Consider the following 1485-nt stretch of genomic DNA (forward strand, 5'->3'; position numbering starts at 1 on the left):
AAGAAGATAGAATTTCTTATTAATAGCTAAATTATAGTTAATACTACCTTCTTCTAGAAGATAAATTCTAATTACGCTAGACTAAAGATTAATAAAGAAGACGACGCGAGCTTAATTCTACTATTTAACCTTCTCTATTCTATCTATTCGCTATCTAAGCAAGTTAAGAGTACTAGCTTAGAACCTATAAAAGTAACTAAGAATAATTTACTTATTTATAGCTCTACTATACCTAGGTTTAGCCTTAGTAAAAAAATATAGAGTAGAGTATATTACTTCTACTAGTAACTATTAAGCTAATCTATAGATATAGCGAAATTTCTAGTTACTAGTATTAGTAAGATCTAGTAGTCTTCTATACCTTTTAATTACCTAACTATTCTAAAGAAGAAGAAGAAGGTTATTATAGCACTTACTAAAGCCTATACTAATTTAATAAATAGGTTTAGATTTAATAACTTTATTACTAGAAAAGGTTATAGTCTAGTCGTACTCTTATAGTATAATTTCTAGAATTCTTCTCTTAATATTTACTTATATATACTAGCGGCCTTCTAGAAGTAAAAAAGATACTTATAGCTAAAGCTATTACTAAACGTCTTTAGCAATCTCTTTATTTAGTAGGTAAAGTTTGTATCTTTTATTAGATACTATCTAACTACTTAGATTTTTGCTAGCAAGTTAGGCACGAAGATAGAATTGCTAGAAGAGTAACTATTAGATATCTTTTAGATTACTACTTATTAGAATATAATACTTTTCTTAGATAAAGTAGATATTTATCTTAAGTAGCGTTTATTCTATAATCTATTATATAATAGCCTTATTACTATATTTCTCTATAAGCTAGAATATCTAGATAGAGTCTTATTCTTAATAATAAACTAGATATTAGAGTTTAATAAAGTAATACTTAGCTGTATCTATCTTATACTTAGATATAGTAAGTTAAGTAAAGATATAAGAAAGTAGATCTAGAGCTATTTCTTCTTATAGTTACGTATCTCTTATAGAGCTCTATATTATAAGCTATTCTCTTAACTAAAACTAAGGCTTACTTTTATAAGAGAAGGTAAGAGGTATACTTTAGACTAGAATCTTTAGTAATAAAGAGGTAGAGGTAATAATACTATAAATTGCAAGTCTCTATAGTAATTTAATAAATAAAGTAATAACTATAAAAAGCTATAAGAAGTAAGCTTCTTCTAGTTATATATATATACTATCTTAGCTAGATTAGATACTAAGGTCTAGCTTCTATAGATCTCTTAGATTAGGTTCTAATTTCTTTAATCTATAATAGTCTAGTTTAGAGATTTACCTTAGGTTATATAACCTTAGGTTACGTAATCTTATTACGTAACCTAGCCTAGTGTCTTAGCGCTTGGCACCTCTATATATAGAGTCTCTTAGAGTCTTTTTTCTACTTCTTACCTTTAGATAGCTAAATTTAACCTAACCTATTCTACTAGCGTCTCTATTCTT

At 26.5% G+C, this 1485-nt stretch overlaps 1 protein-coding gene across 1 annotated transcript; it reads left to right on the forward strand.

The window, feature by feature from the left end:
- Nucleotides 1-360: 360 nt before the first annotated feature.
- On the forward strand, nt 361-888 carry BU26DRAFT_433880 (uncharacterized protein; the record flags this gene model as incomplete). The annotated part of the gene is made up of 4 exons (XM_033824049.1): nt 361-500; nt 548-597; nt 622-629; nt 793-888. Coding segments are annotated over 4 exons (294 nt in total), but the record flags the coding sequence as incomplete, so codon positions are not given.
- Nucleotides 889-1485: the final 597 nt, after the last annotated feature.

Source organism: Trematosphaeria pertusa (genome assembly GCF_010094035.1).
Source record: "Trematosphaeria pertusa strain CBS 122368 unplaced genomic scaffold BU26scaffold_13, whole genome shotgun sequence".
Classification (NCBI taxonomy): domain Eukaryota; kingdom Fungi; phylum Ascomycota; class Dothideomycetes; order Pleosporales; family Trematosphaeriaceae; genus Trematosphaeria; species Trematosphaeria pertusa.